Raw genomic sequence first — 16,880 nt, 5'->3', positions numbered from 1 at the left:
TTTGTGTTACAGTTTGGTGTTACACACTGACCTGTGCTTTAAAGGTTTGTGTTACAGTTTGGTGTTACACACTGACCTTGTGCTTTAAAGGATTGTGTTACAGTTTGGTGTTACACACTGACCTGCGCTTTAAGGGTTTGTGTTACAGTTTGGTGTTACACACTGACCTGTGCTTTAAAGGTTTGTGTTACAGTTTGGTGTTACACACTGACCTGCACTTTAAGGGTTTGTGTTACAGTTTGGTGTTACACACTGACCTTGTGCTTTAAAGGATTGTGTTACAGTTTGGTGTTACACACTGACCTTGTGCTTTAAAGGATTGTGTTACAGTTTGGTGTTACACACTGACCTGCGCTTTAAGGGTTTGTGTTACAGTTTGGTGTTACACACTGACCTGTGCTTTAAAGGTTTGTGTTACAGTTTGGTGTTACACACTGACCTGTGCTTTAAAGGATTGTGTTACAGTTTGGTGTTACACACTGACCTGCACTTTAAGGGTTTGTGTTACAGTTTGGTGTTACACACTGACCTGCGCTTTAAAGGTTTGTGTTACAGTTTGTTGTTACACACTGACGTTGTGCTTTAAAGGATTGTGTTACAGTTTGTGTTTTACTGTTTGGTGTTACACACTGACCTTGTGCTTTAAAGGTTTGTGTTACAGTTTGTGTTACACACTGACGTTGTGCTTTAAAGGTTTGTGTTACAGTTTGGTGTTACACACTGACCTGTGCTTTAAAGGTTTGTGTTACAGTTTGGTGTTACACACTGACCTTGTGCTTTAAAGGTTTGTGTTACAGTTTGTGTTACAGTTTGGTGTTACACACTGACCTGCGCTTTAAAGGATTGTGTTACAGTTTGTGTTACAGTTTGGTGTTACACACTGACCTTGTGCTTTAAAGGTTTGTGTTACAGTTTGGTGTTACACACTGACCTGCGCTTTAAAGGTTTGTGTTACAGTTTGGTGTTACACACTGACCTGCGCTTTAAAGGTTCGTGTTACAGTTTGATGTTACACACTGACCTGTGCTTTAAAGGTTTGTGTTACAGTTTGTTGTTACACACTGACCTTGTGCTTTAAAGGTTTGTGTTACAGTTTGTGTTACAGTTTGTTGTTACACACTGACGTTGTGCTTTAAAGGATTGTGTTACAGTTTGTGTTACAGTTTGGTGTTACACACTGACCTTGTGCTTTAAAGGTTTGTGTTACAGTTTGGTGTTACACACTGACCTTGTGCTTTAAAGGTTTGTGTTACAGTTTGATGTTACACACTGACCTTGTGCTTTAAAGGTTTGTGTTACAGTTTGGTGTTACACACTGACCTTGTGCTTTAAAGGTTTGTGTTACAGTTTGTGTTACAGTTTGGTGTTACACACTGACCTTGTGCTTTAAAGGTTTGTGTTACAGAGTTTGGTGTTACACACTGACCTTGTGCTTTAAAGGTTTGTGTTACAGTTTGTGTTACACACTGACCTTGTGCTTTAAAGGATTGTGTTACAGTTTGTGTTACAGTTTGTGTTACACACTGACCTTGTGCTTTAAAGGATTGTGTTACAGTTTGTGTTACAGTTTGTGTTACACACTGACCTTGTGCTTTAAAGGTTTGTGTTACAGTTTGTGTTACAGTTTGTGTTACACACTGACCTTGTGCTTTAAAGGATTGTGTTACAGTTTGTGTTACAGTTTGGTGTTACACACTGACCTTGTGCTTTAAAGGTTTGTGTTACAGTTTGGTGTTACACACTGACCTGCGCTTTAAAGGTTTGTGTTACAGTTTGGTGTTACACACTGACCTGCGCTTTAAAGGTTCGTGTTACAGTTTGGTGTTACACACTGACCTGTGCTTTAAAGGTTCGTGTTACAGTTTGTGTTACAGAGTTTGGTGTTACACACTGACCTTGTGCTTTAAAGGTTTGTGTTACAGTTTGGTGTTACACACTGACCTTGTGCTTTAAAGGATTGTGTTACAGTTTGTGTTACAGTTTGGTGTTACACACTGACCTTGTGCTTTAACGGTTCGTGTTACAGTTTGATGTTACACACTGACCTGTGCTTTAAAGGTTTGTGTTACAGTTTGATGTTACACACTGACCTGCGCTTTAAAGGATTGTGTTACAGTTTGGTGTTACACACTGACCTGCGCTTTAAGGGTTTGTGTTACAGTTTGGTGTTACACACTGACCTGTGCTTTAAAGGTTTGTGTAACAGTTTGTTGTCACACACTGACCTGTGCTTTAAAGGTTTGTGTTACAGTTTGGTGTTACACACTGACCTGCGCTTTAAGGGTTTGTGTTACAGTTTGGTGTTACACACTGACCTTGTGCTTTAAAGGATTGTGTTACAGTTTGGTGTTACACACTGACCTGCGCTTTAAGGGTTTGTGTTACAGTTTGGTGTTACACACTGACCTGTGCTTTAAAGGTTTGTGTTACAGTTTGGTGTTACACACTGACCTGCACTTTAAGGGTTTGTGTTACAGTTTGGTGTTACACACTGACCTGCACTTTAAGGGTTTGTGTTACAGTTTGGTGTTACACACTGACCTGTGCTTTAAAGGTTCGTGTTACAGTTTGATGTTACACACTGACCTGCGCTTTAAAGGTTTGTGTTACAGTTTGATGTTACACACTGACCTGTGCTTTAAAGGATTGTGTTACAGTTTGGTGTTACACACTGACCTGTGCTTTAAAGGTTTGTGTTACAGTTTGTGTTACAGAGTTTGGTGTTACACACTGACCTTGTGCTTTAAAGGTTTGTGTTACAGTTTGGTGTTACACACTGACCTTGTGCTTTAAAGGATTGTGTTACAGTTTGTGTTACAGTTTGGTGTTACACACTGACCTTGTGCTTTAACGGTTTGTGTTACAGTTTGGTGTTACACACTGACCTGTGCTTTAAAGGTTTGTGTTACAGTTTGTGTTACAGAGTTTGGTGTTACACACTGACCTTGTGCTTTAAAGGATTGTGTTACAGTTTGGTGTTACACACTGACCTGTGCTTTAAAGGTTTGTGTTACAGTTTGTGTTACAGAGTTTGGTGTTACACACTGACCTTGTGCTTTAAAGGTTTGTGTTACAGTTTGGTGTTACACACTGACCTTGTGCTTTAAAGGTTTGTGTTACAGTTTGGTGTTACACACTGACCTTGTGCTTTAACGGTTTGTGTTACAGTTTGGTGTTACACACTGACCTGTGCTTTAAAGGTTTGTGTTACAGTTTGGTGTTACACACTGACCTTGTGCTTTAAAGGATTGTGTTACAGTTTGGTGTTACACACTGACCTGCGCTTTAAGGGTTTGTGTTACAGTTTGGTGTTACACACTGACCTGTGCTTTAAAGGTTTGTGTTACAGTTTGGTGTTACACACTGACCTTGTGCTTTAAAGGATTGTGTTACAGTTTGGTGTTACACACTGACCTGCACTTTAAGGGTTTGTGTTACAGTTTGGTGTTACACACTGACCTTGTGCTTTAAAGGATTGTGTTACAGTTTGGTGTTACACACTGACCTGCGCTTTAAGGGTTTGTGTTACAGTTTGGTGTTACACACTGACCTGTGCTTTAAAGGTTTGTGTTACAGTTTGGTGTTACACACTGACCTTGTGCTTTAAAGGATTGTGTTACAGTTTGTGTTACAGAGTTTGGTGTTACACACTGACCTTGTGCTTTAAAGGTTTGTGTTACAGTTTGGTGTTACACACTGACCTGCACTTTAAGGGTTTGTGTTACAGTTTGGTGTTACACACTGACCTGCACTTTAAGGGTTTGTGTTACAGTTTGGTGTTACACACTGACCTTGTGCTTTAAAGGTTTGTGTTACAGTTTGGTGTTACACACTGACCTGCGCTTTAAAGGTTTGTGTTACAGTTTGTTGTTAAACACTGACCTGCGCTTTAAAGGTTTGTGTTACAGTTTGTTGTTACACACTGACGTTGTGCTTTAAAGGATTGTGTTACAGTTTGTGTTACAGTTTGGTGTTACACACTGACCTTGTGCTTTAAAGGTTTGTGTTACAGTTTGTGTTACACACTGACGTTGTGCTTTAAAGGTTTGTGTTACAGTTTGGTGTTACACACTGACCTGTGCTTTAAAGGTTTGTGTTACAGTTTGTTGTTACACACTGACGTTGTGCTTTAAAGGATTGTGTTACAGTTTGTGTTACAGTTTGGTGTTACACACTGACCTTGTGCTTTAAAGGTTTGTGTTACAGTTTGGTGTTACACACTGACCTGTGCTTTAAAGGTTTGTGTTACCGTTTGGTGTTAAACACTGACCTGTGCTTTAAAGGTTTGTGTTACAGTTTGGTGTTACACACTGACGTTGTGCTTTAAAGGATTGTGTTACAGTTTGTGTTACAGTTTGGTGTTACACACTGACCTTGTGCTTTAAAGGTTTGTGTTACAGTTTGGTGTTACACACTGACCTGCGCTTTAAAGGTTTGTGTTACAGTTTGGTGTTACACACTGACCTGCGCTTTAAAGGTTCGTGTTACAGTTTGATGTTACACACTGACCTGTGCTTTAAAGGTTTGTGTTACAGTTTGTGTTACAGAGTTTGGTGTTACACACTGACCTTGTGCTTTAAAGGTTTGTGTTACAGTTTGGTGTTACACACTGACCTTGTGCTTTAAAGGATTGTGTTACGGTTTGTGTTACAGTTTGGTGTTACACACTGACCTTGTGCTTTAACGGTTTGTGTTACAGTTTGGTGTTACACACTGACCTTGTGCTTTGAAGGATTGTGTTACAGTTTGTGTTACAGAGTTTGGTGTTACACACTGACCTTGTGCTTTAAAGGTTTGTGTTACAGTTTGGTGTTACACACTGACCTTGTGCTTTAAAGGTTTGTGTTACAGTTTGTGTTACAGTTTGGTGTTACACACTGACCTTGTGCTTTAACGGTTTGTGTTACAGTTTGATGTTACACACTGACCTGTGCTTTAAAGGTTTGTGTTACAGTTTGGTGTTACACACTGACCTGCGCTTTAAAGGATTGTGTTACAGTTTGGTGTTACACACTGACCTGCGCTTTAAGGGTTTGTGTTACAGTTTGGTGTTACACACTGACCTGTGCTTTAAAGGTTTGTGTAACAGTTTTTTGTCACACACTGACCTGTGCTTTAAAGGTTTGTGTTACAGTTTGGTGTTACACACTGACCTGCGCTTTAAGGGTTTGTGTTACAGTTTGGTGTTACACACTGACCTTGTGCTTTAAAGGATTGTGTTACAGTTTGGTGTTACACACTGACCTGCGCTTTAAGGGTTTGTGTTACAGTTTGGTGTTACACACTGACCTGTGCTTTAAAGGTTTGTGTTACAGTTTGGTGTTACACACTGACCTGCACTTTAAGGGTTTGTGTTACAGTTTGGTGTTACACACTGACCTGTGTTTGAGGTGGATCCACTGTATGAACCACACAGTGACGAGGAGCATGCCGTTGATTTCACAGATAGAAAACGCCCACTGCACGCGGTCAAACAGATCAAAGAACTTATCCGGCAGGGGCGGAGACTCCTCTTTGGATGGCACTCGTTCGTGCACGATGGAAATCATAATCGACGTTGTGACGAAGCAGCACAACGCGTATCCAAAGGCCACGCCCGTTTTGCACCACTCTGTCGGAAACGCCGTGCGCTCGTTCTCGGCTGGAAGAGGAATATGGATCTGAATCGCGTCTGATCGGAATCCGTTCTTTGGCACCCCGTTGTGTATCTTCCCGTTTCCGACGTCCCCGTTGACTTGACGATTGTTTCCATGGTTACCCATGTGGTTGGCGATGCGCAGCGTCTCCAGGCGCTCCAGAAGACGCTTCCCGTTGTCTCCAGCGACCAGACACAACGGTGGGTTTTGAAAATCCGACTCGGAAAGTCGCAAAAGAGCCGCGCCGTCTACGTTCCTGAGAGCGTCGGAATATTCCGGCATTCCCTCCTCGGCCAGCCAATCAGAAACCTCTGCTGCTGACCAGCGCCCCACCTCCTTCATGGCCGAGTCAGAGAAGGGGCGGGGTCAGTGTGACATCACAGTACAAGCTAAACAATCTAGGAGTCATGATGTCGCCGAGACATTGTGGGACATCTGAAGTGCCAGTTTTATTTTGGTTGGTTCACGTTTCACTCCTCCTCCCCCGTAAATATAAAAATGGAACAGTCCAGAAATCTTCAGAGAGGATTCCTCTAAAATAAAAAACACAAACACACACAATTAATGAATTAATTAAACCACCAGACAGTGATTTTACTGAGCTTGGCTAAAGTTAGCAAAGAAATAAACGTGTTTACAGAAAAAAGTTCTAAACTTACTTATTCTTATAAACTTAAAATAAACATTCAGAATAATAATCAACAACAGCATTAAATATCACAATAAAAGCCTCATAATAAGAAAAACAACAGAAAAGAAAATTTGTTTTCTATTTATTTAATAAAACTACAAATATTTCTTCCTTAATCGGCTAAACTGTGATTAATAACTCTTTAATACTGAGGAGAAAATATAGGTATAATTTTATCACTGAGTCTTTTTATTAATATTAAAAAGATTAAAATAATATTTAATAAAGCATTACTACATTTTGCATCTTTTTTGCACTTGAACGCTGTTATTATTTCCTTATAAGCCATTTTACAGGAAACTATTTCATTTACATAAACACAGCATCTTCTCTCAAGTTTCTACAAGAAAAAAAATACAAAATTATTTTTTAAGAATAAAAACAATGTTTTAAAAGTCTAAATTGTTATTCAGTATGAAGTCCGTCATGTTAATCTTCCTGACATATTCTTTCTTTTTTAATTTTTTTTAATTAATTTATATTTCTCATTTAAAATATTAAATAAAAATATTAAACAATTATTAAATGAAAAAAGCATTTAAAATATCAAATAAAAAAATTACATAAATATTAAATATGTTAAAAAGCATTTAAAATGTTAAATAACATTAAATAATAAATTACAATATTAAAAGGTAATTATTAAATATTTCACTTGTGTTTTATTTATTTGAGTTCAGACATTTAGCCATTTAAAAAAAAATTAAACTAAAAGAAAAAACTAACAGGAAAACTCAATTAAATTAAAATGTTAGTTTTTCTGATTTAAAATGATAAAGTGAATAATGTAATAAAATATTTTTTTTATTAAATTGTTAGAATAATTGTGATTATTGTGATTATTGGAGGTTAATGTCAGTGTTAGATAAATGCTGACCATGAACTCAAGACTTTTGGACCTGAACGTGTCGAGTTCACCGTTTAACAATACAATAGTGACGATAAAGTGTGAGTGTGTGTGTGTGTGTGTGTGTGTGTATGTGTGAGTGTATGTGTGAGTGTGTGTGTGTGAGTGTGTGTGAGTGTGTGTATGTGTGTCAGTCTGTGTGTGTGAGATAACAGCTGCGCGGTGAAGCATCAAGGCCGTTCAACACAGCAACTGTGAGCATGACTCTCTCACACACACACACACACTCACACACACACACACACACACACACACACACACACACACACACACACACATAGAGGGGTGTGACAAATGACACCTGTTTGACTTGTTTTATTATGAGTCTCGAATAAAAAATTAACAAAAGAGAGAAAGAGAGAGACAGACGGCTTATCATTCGCCACGTCAGCTGTGTTAACAGACCTTTAGCCATGAAATCAGATTATGAAGCAACCTGAGAAAGCACACACACACACACACACACACACACACACTAGCAGATAAGGCGAAAAACAGAGATAACATCTCAACATTTAGGTCAAAGTGTACAGGTTAACAGACTTACTACTTCATATCACATATATAAAAGTTTGTGCACCCCTGACCATCACACTCATATGTACTTGTTGAGCGTCTCATTCCAGATTTATTCCCCGTGTGTTTACTGTTATAATGAGCTCCACTCTTCTGCGAAGTCTTTCCACTAGATGTTGGAGCGTGGCTGTGGGGATTTGTGTTCATTCAGCTACAAGAGCATTAGTGAGGTCAGGCGCTGATGTTGGTGAGGAGGTCTGGGGTTCAGTCGGTGTTCCAGTTCATCCCAAAGGTGTTCAGTGGGGTTGAGGTCAGGGCTCTGTGCAGGACACTCGAGTTCTTCCACTCCAACCTTCACACACCATATCTTCATGCAGCTCGCTTTGTGCACAGGGGCATTGTCATGCTGGAACAGGTTTGAGCCTCTTAGTTCCAGTGAAGGGAAGCTGTAAAGCTACAGCACACAGAGACATTCTATACAATTGTGTGCTTCCTGCTTTGTGGTAACAGTTTGGAGAAGAACCACATATGGGTGAGATGGTCAGGGGGGCACATACTTTTGGCCGTATAGTGTCTGTGTGTATATATATATATATATATATATATATATATATATATATATATATATACATGCATATATATATTATATATATATATATATATATATATATATACATACACCCACACACACACACATATAACACTTTATATTACATATAATATACACTAGGGTAAGGGTTCTGCTGCGATTCTCCGTGTAGCGTTCTAGAACCCTCTGTTTGAGTTTCCAAATGGACCAGCGCAGTTCTGGACTTCCCGTTTAAGAGTGTAGAATTCTCAGTGCTGTTCTAGAATTTGCAGCTTCGGATCACATGAAGAACAGCGAGAACCTACGTAATTTATTACAGAAATTAAACAAATGAACTGTGTCACAGAGAAAATGTAGATTGTTACAGCCATTAAACATAAACGTAGATTGTTACAGCGGTTAAACGTAAACGTATATTGTTACAGCTATTAAACGTAAACGTAGATTGTTACAGCTATTAAACGTAAACGTAGATTGTTACAGCTATTAAACGTAAACGTACGTTGTTACAGCAATTAAACGTGAACGTACATTGTTACAGCGGTTAAACGTAAACGTAGATTGTTACAGCTATTAAACGTAAACATACATTGTTACAGCCATTAGACGTAAACGTAGATTGTTACAGCCATTAAACGTAAACATACATTGTTACAGCCATTAAACGTAAACGTACATTGTTACAGCAGTTAAACGTAAACGTACACTGTTACAGCGGTTAAACGTAAACGTACATTGTTACAGCCATTAAACGTGAACGTACATTGTTACAGCGGTTAAACGTAAACGTATATTGTTACAGCAATTAAACGTAAACGTAGATTGTTACAGCTATTAAACGTAAACGTACATAAACGTAAACGTACATTGTTTCAGCGATTAGACGTAAACGTAGATTGTTACAGCCATTAGACGTAAACATACATTGTTACAGCCATTAAACGTAAACGTACATTGTTACAGCCGTTAAACATGAACGTAGATTGTTACAGCGATTAAACGTAAATGTACATTGTTACAGCCGTTAAACGTGAACATAGATTGTTACAGCGGTTAAACGTAAACGTATATTGTTACAGCTATTAAACGTAAACGTACATTGTTACAGCCATTAGACGTAAACGTAGATTGTTACAGCGATTAAATGCAAATGTACATTGTTATGGAGATTAAACGTAAACATGCACTGTTACAGCAATTAAACGTAAACGTACATCGTGATTAAACGTTAACATAAATTGTTATAGCAGTTAAACGGAAACGTACGTTGTTACAGAGATTAAACGTAGATTGTTACAGTGATTAAATGCAAAGAGATTTTATTATTTTGTGCGACTGTAATTCTTCCTTAAACAAACCTGACAGACTGATAGACTTGGTGTACTTTCCATTTGGTCAGCTAATATTTAATATTTACACACGCACACACACGCACGCACACACACACGCACGCACGCACACACACACACACGTTAATTAAACACACATACAAAGAGCCAGAGAAATAGAAAATGCAAACACACCCTAGTGTTGAATTATTTAGTAATCCACATACTGTAGCTTGGGGGAATAATGTGTGTGTGCGCGTGTGTGTGTGTGTAATCTGAGGTCTCATCTCAGCCAAAGTCTCATCTCTCATATTTTTATTGAACTTTTTATTTCAGATCATGTGCTTGTGATTACACGTTAAAACATCTAACATCAGCACTGCGTAGCGCCCTATTTACAAAGTGCACTATTTAGCAACCATATCAGAAAGCACAGACCTCCAGCACACTCACGCAATCCCATAATGCACTGCAGCAGGACAGTGACTGTATACATGAGCGAACATCATGGTGCTATTGACTCCCATTGTGCGGTTTTGAAGCCTGAATTTGGTTGAATTGAAAATCGTCATCTTGAAGTCTGCGTAGGAGACTGGCAATGAGCCATCTGGCCCCGCCCATATTGGTCTTGGACACGCCCCTGTTTCATGTCAGTAGCGAACACGTCAGGAGATATTACCTGGAACTTAAAACTTAAAATGACGCATTAAACAACGCTAGCTGGAAGCAGTAAGTACAGCGTTAATTAATCAGTTAATCGATTAATCAATATGATGTAAAATGCTAAATTGTAGTCGTATAATTTTCGCAGGTTTAGTGATTTTAACGTTGTCAGGAAAAAAATGCAAGATCTTTGAGTCATGACTGACTGAGCTACTATTTGCTAGCTAGCTGACATCGGCTAATTTATCATTTTAATCAAAAATGACGTAAGTATTACTAGCTAACGTAATGTAAAAACTGAAAATATAAACAGCAGGCAACATTTACGCTCAACACAAGCTATTTCTGAGAAGAAGAAAAAAACAGGATGTTTTACAAACACATGTTTATCTCGCTCTGAAACCTGCGGAAAGATAGACATCTGAATGGAGAAGTGCGTTTTTATTCTGTTTATTCTTTAGGCGGAGAGACTAGCTAACCTTACCTAGATATTTCGAGTGTTCACTAAGGTGATCCATCCATCCATCCATTTCCCGGACCGTGTATCCTATCCCAGGGAACTCGGGGGAACACCCTTTCACAAACTACGGACAATTTAGAGATGCCAATCAGCCTACGATATGTCTTTGGACTAGGGGAGGAAACCGGAGAACCCCGAGAGAAACCCCTGAAGCACGTGGAGAACATGCAAGCCCCGTGCACACAGGACAGAGATGGGATTCGAACCCCCAACCCCGGAAGTTTGAATTTAAATCATAGATTGTTATGAATTTTAGCTAGTGTTAGCTACGGTGCTTAATGACATCACTTCATTCGCTCACGTTGGTTTGCTAGTTATAATATCGGTACAACGAGTTAGCTGAGACATCACCATGAGCAACATACTGGAAAAACTGCAGAGAATTCCACGCTGTGGGTCTGTTACAGCAGAACACGACATGGCTTTGCTCCACCCAAAAAAAACGTCAATCAACTCATCAACCACACCCTTTCATTTATTAGCACATAACTAAAAAAATATCAATATCAGGGTCAACTGAACTGATAAAAATGACACTATTTCTGAACATTATCTGTGGAGATCGAACTGAAAATGGAAGTTTGGCTCCTGTCCCAGTCACTAACATGGGAGTGGGCGGAGTTAAGAACAGTACCGCAGTCGGCCACTAGAGGGCCTCAGAGACATTTTGGCTTCACTTCTGAATCCATGTCATGACGTCTAACCGTATCGACATACAACAGGCCCGGGTCCGAACGATACGCGCTTGTGGTGCATTATGGGTAATAACGGTATATAAATAGAAATATAAAATGCTCGCTATCACAAAAGAGTGAAATATTGTCCCCTTTTTGCAACCTCGTTTCACTTTCCTTGTTCTGTTTATCACACTGTTTATCCTTTAATCACACAGAACGAATACTTCCTTATTTTTTTTATGACATTTCCTGTAAACCAAGCTAGCTTCTCTAATTATCCACTTCCTCATAATCAGGTTTAATCTTTAAAATTTAAACAAATTCTCTGAGATATTTAAACCAGCAGAAACTGCAGCACAAGTGTAATAAAGATTCACCTCTCACTAATAATAATAATAATAATAATAATAATAAATTAATATATAATACTCAATTTATTGCGGCGTTAACTATACTGCTATAGCGAAATAATAACATAATATTTTCTGATTTAATTTATTTAAATATTTATTTGTTTATCTATCTCTATATTTATTGATTTACTTTAATAAATGTACAGGTTTTTTTTATTTCTTTGTTTCTTTATTTATTTTAATAAATATACAACCACAGTTTGTTTGTTTGCTTAAATGTACAGCCACAACCGTGACTGACTGACAAACAAACAAATAAACAAATGAGCAAATAAATAAATAAATAAATAACACCTTGTGACATTAACTATATAGTGTAATAACTTCTGGAGTAAATTATTTATTTGTTTATTATAATAAATATACATGCACGCTCACAATAAATAATATTATAATATATATACAGAAACAAACTACCTAACTAATGAAAAAATAAATAATGCTTTTGTTGATTAATTATCTATACTATCATAATTCTGGTGTCATTACATTTATTTGTTTGTTTGTTTGTTTGTTTATTGTGGGTGTGGCTGTATATTATAATGAGGTTACTGACAGAAAAAAGATCACACTCATCTTCACACACACACACGGAAACACAAACACACGCAAACACGCAAACACACACCCGCATACACACACACGCACACACACAAACACACACCCATAAACACACACACATACACAAACACACATGCATACACAAGCACAGACACAAACACAGACACACGCACACAAACACACACATATACACTCATCTTCACACACACACACACACATACACACACACACACACATACACGGAAACACAAACACACACGCACACACACAAACACACCCATAAACACACACACATACACAAATACACATGCATACACAAGCACAGATACACGCACACAAACACAAACACACACATATACACTCATCTTCACACACACACACACGGAAACACACACACAAACACACACCCATAAACACATACGCATACACAAGCACAAGCACACGCACACAAATACACACATATAGACACACACATGCAAAAACAAGTACACACAAACACACACACAAACACACACAGAGTTCTGTATTGAGTATTGATCGTAGTGAGAGATTAATGTTGAATCTGCAGACTGGAGCTATATTTAGAGTCACACACACAGCACTTCCCTTAAAGTGGGACACCATTTACAGCAGGAAAAAGAAGAGGAAAGGGAGTGGAACACACACTCACACACACACACACACACACACACACACACACACACACAGAGAGAGAGAGAGAGAGAGAGAGAGAGAGATGTCTACTAAAAATTTCCACTGATTTGTGTATTCCTGTAACTTGATAATCTCTCTTCTTTTTCCAGAGCACTTTGGCTTCAAGGCTAATGCTGCTAACAAGTAATGGAAGTGTATAGGCACCAGTTTGGCATTTAGTGCACAGCCTGTGTGTGTGTGTGTGTGTGTGTGTGTGTGTGTGTGTGTGTGTGTGTGTGTGTGTGTGTGTGTGTGTGTGGGTGGGTGTGTAAATCCTCCTCAGTCAGTTTTGTCGAGTTGTTCAACATTCAAAAAGAGAAAGTAAAAGTGAATAAGTTTGATGTCGCCCCCACACGAAGACCTCCTCGCTTTATAATCCTGAAAGAACATTTAAAGGTTCTGTGTGGAACCCAGCAACGAAGAGTTTCTCTTTCAGAAAAGGTTCTTTAAACAGATCGAGCTTCTTTAAAAGGCTAGAACCATTAACCATCCACAGAACCTTTTTCTTTAAGATTGTACAGTATTTCGTTTCTCTTTCATCATCACCAGCGTGACACACTCCTCTCTGGGAGAACGCTTAACAGTTCTGCTTAAAAACTAGAACAAACAGTTTCATCATCATAAATGTTCCCATTAGAGCCTCTTCCCAAAAAAAAGAAAACAGAAAAGAAAAGAAAGAAAGAAAGAAAGAAAGAAAGCTGGAACCATTAAGCATCCGTTTTGTTTTTTTAAGAGTGTCCAGTGTTTATATTTCATCTTCACAAAATGATACACTTTAAAAAATAATAATAATAATAACAAAACATTGAGTCTAGAGTTATTTATTTTGTTCCTGTTGGAGAACCCTTAATGGTTCTGCGTAAACACCTAGAACTGAGGTTTCCTCTGTCAGAAAGAAACGCTTTAGGAAGCTGATTTAGTTCCTCTGGTGATAATTTAATCATTAGTGTAACTCCTTCTGTAGGTAGGTAGGTAGGTGTGTGTGTGTGTGTGTGTGTGTGTGTGTGTGTGTGTGTGTGTGTGTCAGAATACAGTCACTCACACACACACACACACACACACACACACACACACAGAACTGAACAGTTGGCTGAACCCGTGTAAAGGTAACAAATGATTAAAACCAGCTTTACGTGACTCATCACCTTGTCTGAGTCAATAAGGAGTGCCTTGTGACGTCATAACCTCGTGCCACGTGTGTGTGTGTGATATAAAGTCTAGTCAAGTGCCTCACACACACACACACACACACACACACACACACAATTCTGAAGTGTCATGCACAGCACTGGGTCAGAATAATGAAAAATGAAAGTGAAAAACAAAAACTTCTGGAGCCTCTGAAACTGCTCAGCTCCTGACTATGATGCTGTAAACAATCTGTTTACTGTTTACTAATAATCATAGAATAACAATTATAAATAAATAAACAGTTTACGCATTAAAGAGCGCGTGGAAAAGGAAAAGCAGGCCAGAGGGATTAGGTCGGGATTAGGTCGGGATTATGGCGTCTCCAGGACCCACACCAGCCCGAAACTAAACCCTCTGCACTCAAAACCCAGGTATTAAATAAAAGACAGAGCAGTGTCTCACCGTTATGACGTCAGCATCCGACTTGTAGCTCGGTGTATAGTAACACACACTGTGGCGCATCTAAACACAATAACACAATCTGCAGCTCAAACTGCACGTCTGAGGCTCATAAAGCGACTTTATTCCGATTATTTCCTCCCACACTGAGGCTCAGACGCTGTCCACTCCGCCAGGCGTGAAAACCAGCCTGTAGTTTGTGTTTTTCCCGCTGCTCTGTGTGTGTGTGTGTGTGTGTGTGTGCTGCTTCTCCAGCCTGCGTAATGTGAAAGGGAAAAGTGGGCGTGGCCACGGCGCCGTGCGTGCCGCGTCATCCCTGATGCCGGAAGTAAATTCCTGGAAGCGCCTGAGGATCAGGATCACCACCTGTAACAGGAGAGTCAGCACAGGGATTATCACCTTTAACAACACTTTCAGCTGCCTTATGCTTATGATATGTTTCTATTTAATTTTTAAAACCGTGTCCCTTAAACAGAACATTCCCAGTTATATCATGTCCTTGAAGTGAAGAGAAATTTGATTATTTGTTCTGTAAACAGCTTTTAAACCAGATTTGTCCATGGTGTAGTGTGTTGTGGAGCAAGAACCTGTTTTTCTGGTCAGATCAGCCCTGAAATTACAGAAATCTGAGCCTCAGTGACGCACGAATATGACGTATAATGACAAAAATAAATCATATTCACACCTTTCTTTATCCTCTTTATTAAGGAGTTTCAGTTTTAACAGATAGATAGATAGAAATCCTTGTCAATCCAAAATCCTAAAACATTCCAGTAAGAAACTTGTACAGAAACTAATCAGCATTTCTATCATATTTTGAAATAATTCCTGTAATATTCCTACAGGCAGTTATAGGACGTCTTACAGTCTTTACGTCTCATCCTATAAGACGTTATAGTTAAAGGACGAGGCGTAAAGATCCTGAAGTTCCACTTCTACAGATTTCTGTTACAGGAGATCCTCTTCATTTGAGATCCTCTTCAGGTCTATACAGGAGTTCAATGGGATATTTTTCATTCAGAATCCTAAAGCTGCACTTTTCCACTGTAATTTTTTTATTATTTACTAAACAAAGTTTACATCCTGTGCTTTAAATAAAAGAAGTGAACGGTTTAAAACTTTGCGTTGCATGAATTATTATCCATTAATGACTGATACAGATTAAAATGTTTATATAGACTATATTAGTAAAAGGATAAAATCCTCTAATTTTAAAGAAAATCGTTTAGGATTCCCAAAGCAGCTTCTGTAATGTTCAATAACTTTCCAAAAACAAGACGTTATTTCCAATAAAATCTAAGTAGAGTTCCTATAACTCAGGTTCACTCAGGGCTGTTGATGGAGTGGCGGGACGCTGTATGTTCCAGGACGTCCTCACGTCTGTGCTAGCTTCTGGCTCTCCCTGTTAGTTATGATGTCATAGCTAGTCTTACCGGATTCCCTGCTTGCTCTCGGCACACAAAGTACATTGTCTTTAACCATTACAGGATAGCTAGCATACCTAACAATCTCTCCCTCTCTCTCTCTCTCTCTCTCTCTCTCTCTCTCCGGAGATGCCAGTGATCCTGACTTCTTCTGCTCTCTGGACCTGCCTGATCCATCCTGATGCCCCACTTCTGGTTGGAGTTCTCATCACTTGGAAATCACTGGCTGCTGCTGCTGAGGATGGACCACATGGACAACCTGAAGATCACTGAGATTCCTGAGGATGGTAAGACTTAGAAACCATGAAGATGGCTTTGGATTTCAATTCCCACGAACAGTTTTGCACTCAGGTCTCCACCAGTGAACAGCGGATAACTTCAACAAAACAGGCTTAATGAATTTCCTGCTTACACAACTGCACTATTTGTCCATGTAGTACACAGTTACAGAAGGGAATGATTTATAATCGCACTATCTGCTGCACCCAGATGAGGATGGGTTCCCTTCTGAGTCTGGTTCCTCTCAAGGTTTCTTCTTCATATCATCGTCTCAGGGAGTTTTTCCTCACCACCGTCACCTCTGGCTCGCTCATTAGGTATAAATTTATATCCTGCTTTGCTTAAGCTGCTTTGTGACAATGTCCACTGTTAAAAGCGCTATACAAATAAAAA

At 39.0% G+C, this 16,880-nt stretch overlaps 1 protein-coding gene across 1 annotated transcript in view; it reads right to left on the bottom strand.

Annotated features, from left to right (window-relative positions):
• The window catches only part of sgms1a (sphingomyelin synthase 1a), a 29,082-nt gene extending 12,961 nt beyond the window's left edge, over positions 1-16,121 (bottom strand). Inside the window, exons 1-2 of the mRNA XM_034308236.2 lie at positions 14,788-16,121; positions 5,380-6,169 (exon numbers count right to left, since the gene is read on the bottom strand). Coding sequence (XP_034164127.1) covers positions 5,380-5,978 — 599 coding nt within the window. The 5' untranslated portion in view covers positions 5,979-6,169; positions 14,788-16,121. The remainder of the gene's footprint in view (positions 1-5,379; positions 6,170-14,787) is intronic.
• Positions 16,122-16,880: the final 759 nt, after the last annotated feature.

This window comes from Pangasianodon hypophthalmus, chromosome 10, assembly GCF_027358585.1.
Source record: "Pangasianodon hypophthalmus isolate fPanHyp1 chromosome 10, fPanHyp1.pri, whole genome shotgun sequence".
Classification (NCBI taxonomy): Eukaryota; Metazoa; Chordata; class Actinopteri; order Siluriformes; family Pangasiidae; genus Pangasianodon; species Pangasianodon hypophthalmus.
Note: the sequence above shows the minus strand (reverse complement) of the source record. Positions and strands in the feature narration are given on the sequence as shown.